Source organism: Petaurus breviceps, unplaced genomic scaffold (assembly GCF_028583685.1).
Source record: "Petaurus breviceps papuanus isolate PSGF00001 unplaced genomic scaffold, PetGlider_PUasm1.0 207, whole genome shotgun sequence".
Taxonomy (NCBI): Eukaryota; Metazoa; Chordata; class Mammalia; order Diprotodontia; family Petauridae; genus Petaurus; species Petaurus breviceps.
The window spans coordinates 28,951,953-28,952,789 of NW_027185850.1; the positions used below are offsets into that span (position 1 = coordinate 28,951,953).

The 837-nt window shown below is 57.3% G+C and overlaps 1 protein-coding gene across 6 annotated transcripts in view; it reads right to left on the minus strand.

The window, feature by feature from the left end:
• LOC138165012 (fatty-acid amide hydrolase 1-like) overlaps positions 1 to 837 on the minus strand; it is a 43,801-nt gene that overhangs the window by 16,345 nt on the left and 26,619 nt on the right. For 5 of the 6 annotated variants that reach the window (XR_011169249.1, XM_069093071.1, XM_069093068.1 and 2 more), the window contains exons 3-4: positions 546 to 659; positions 112 to 285 (exon numbers count right to left, since the gene is read on the minus strand). Coding sequence is in view for 5 of the 6 variants with exons in the window: in XM_069093071.1 (XP_068949172.1) it covers positions 112 to 285; positions 546 to 659 (288 nt within the window). In the remaining variant the exon portion in view is untranslated. The remainder of the gene's footprint in view (positions 1 to 111; positions 286 to 545; positions 660 to 837) is intronic. The other variant, XM_069093069.1, reaches the window with a different exon arrangement.

An 837-nucleotide genomic window follows, 5' to 3' on the forward strand; every position in this document is an offset into this window, starting at 1 on the left:
CACATGGCCCCTCCTCCCTCCCCTCCTTCACCAAACCCTTAGGAAGCTGCTCCCTGTGCAGAGCCCGGGTGATGCTCCCTCCCGTCCTCTCCTCAGACTGCAGGGCCTCACCTTGTAATCGTAAGGGTCTTTGATGCTCACAGGGACCCCATAGAGCAAGCCCCGCTTCCCCTTGGGCTGTCTTTTCAGCTCCTGCAACTGAACCTCACAATCCTCCAGATAGTCAGTGAGGCAATTCAGCTCCCGGTGCACCTCCAGGGCCTGGTTCAGAGGGAGGAGAGGCAGCTGTGAGGGGGGGGGGGGGGGGGTCAGCTAAGAAGCCACCTTCCCTCAAGGAGCCTTTCCCAGCTTTTCTTCAGGAGGCCTCAACCAAGACACAGAGGTGATGCCCCACTGCTCATCAGCGCCCCAAGAGGTAGACTGAGGTTGTGGACCTGTCCTCTTACATTTGGGACCTGACTATCCAGTCATCCAGTGGGAGGGTAGGATTGCTGAGGTGGGTGAGGTGATGCACTCCTGACCTCACAGCTCTGAAGGCCCCTCACCTTTTCCATGTAAACGCAGAGGACACTCTCCGGGCTCAGGGAACCCTGGCGTAACTGGTGGGCCAACTCTCTAAGGGACAGTGAGAGGACTTGCTCTGGGTCCACTTTAGGTGCCTGCAGAGAGAGAGAGAGGGAGAGAGGGAGACAGAGACAGAGAGAGGGAGAGACAGAGAGAAACAGAGAGAGACAGAAAGGTAGAGACAGAGACACAGAGAGACAGAGAGGAGAGGGGGAGAGAAAGAGAGGAGAGGAGAGGAGAGAGAGAGAGAGAGAGAGAGAGAGAGAGAGAGAG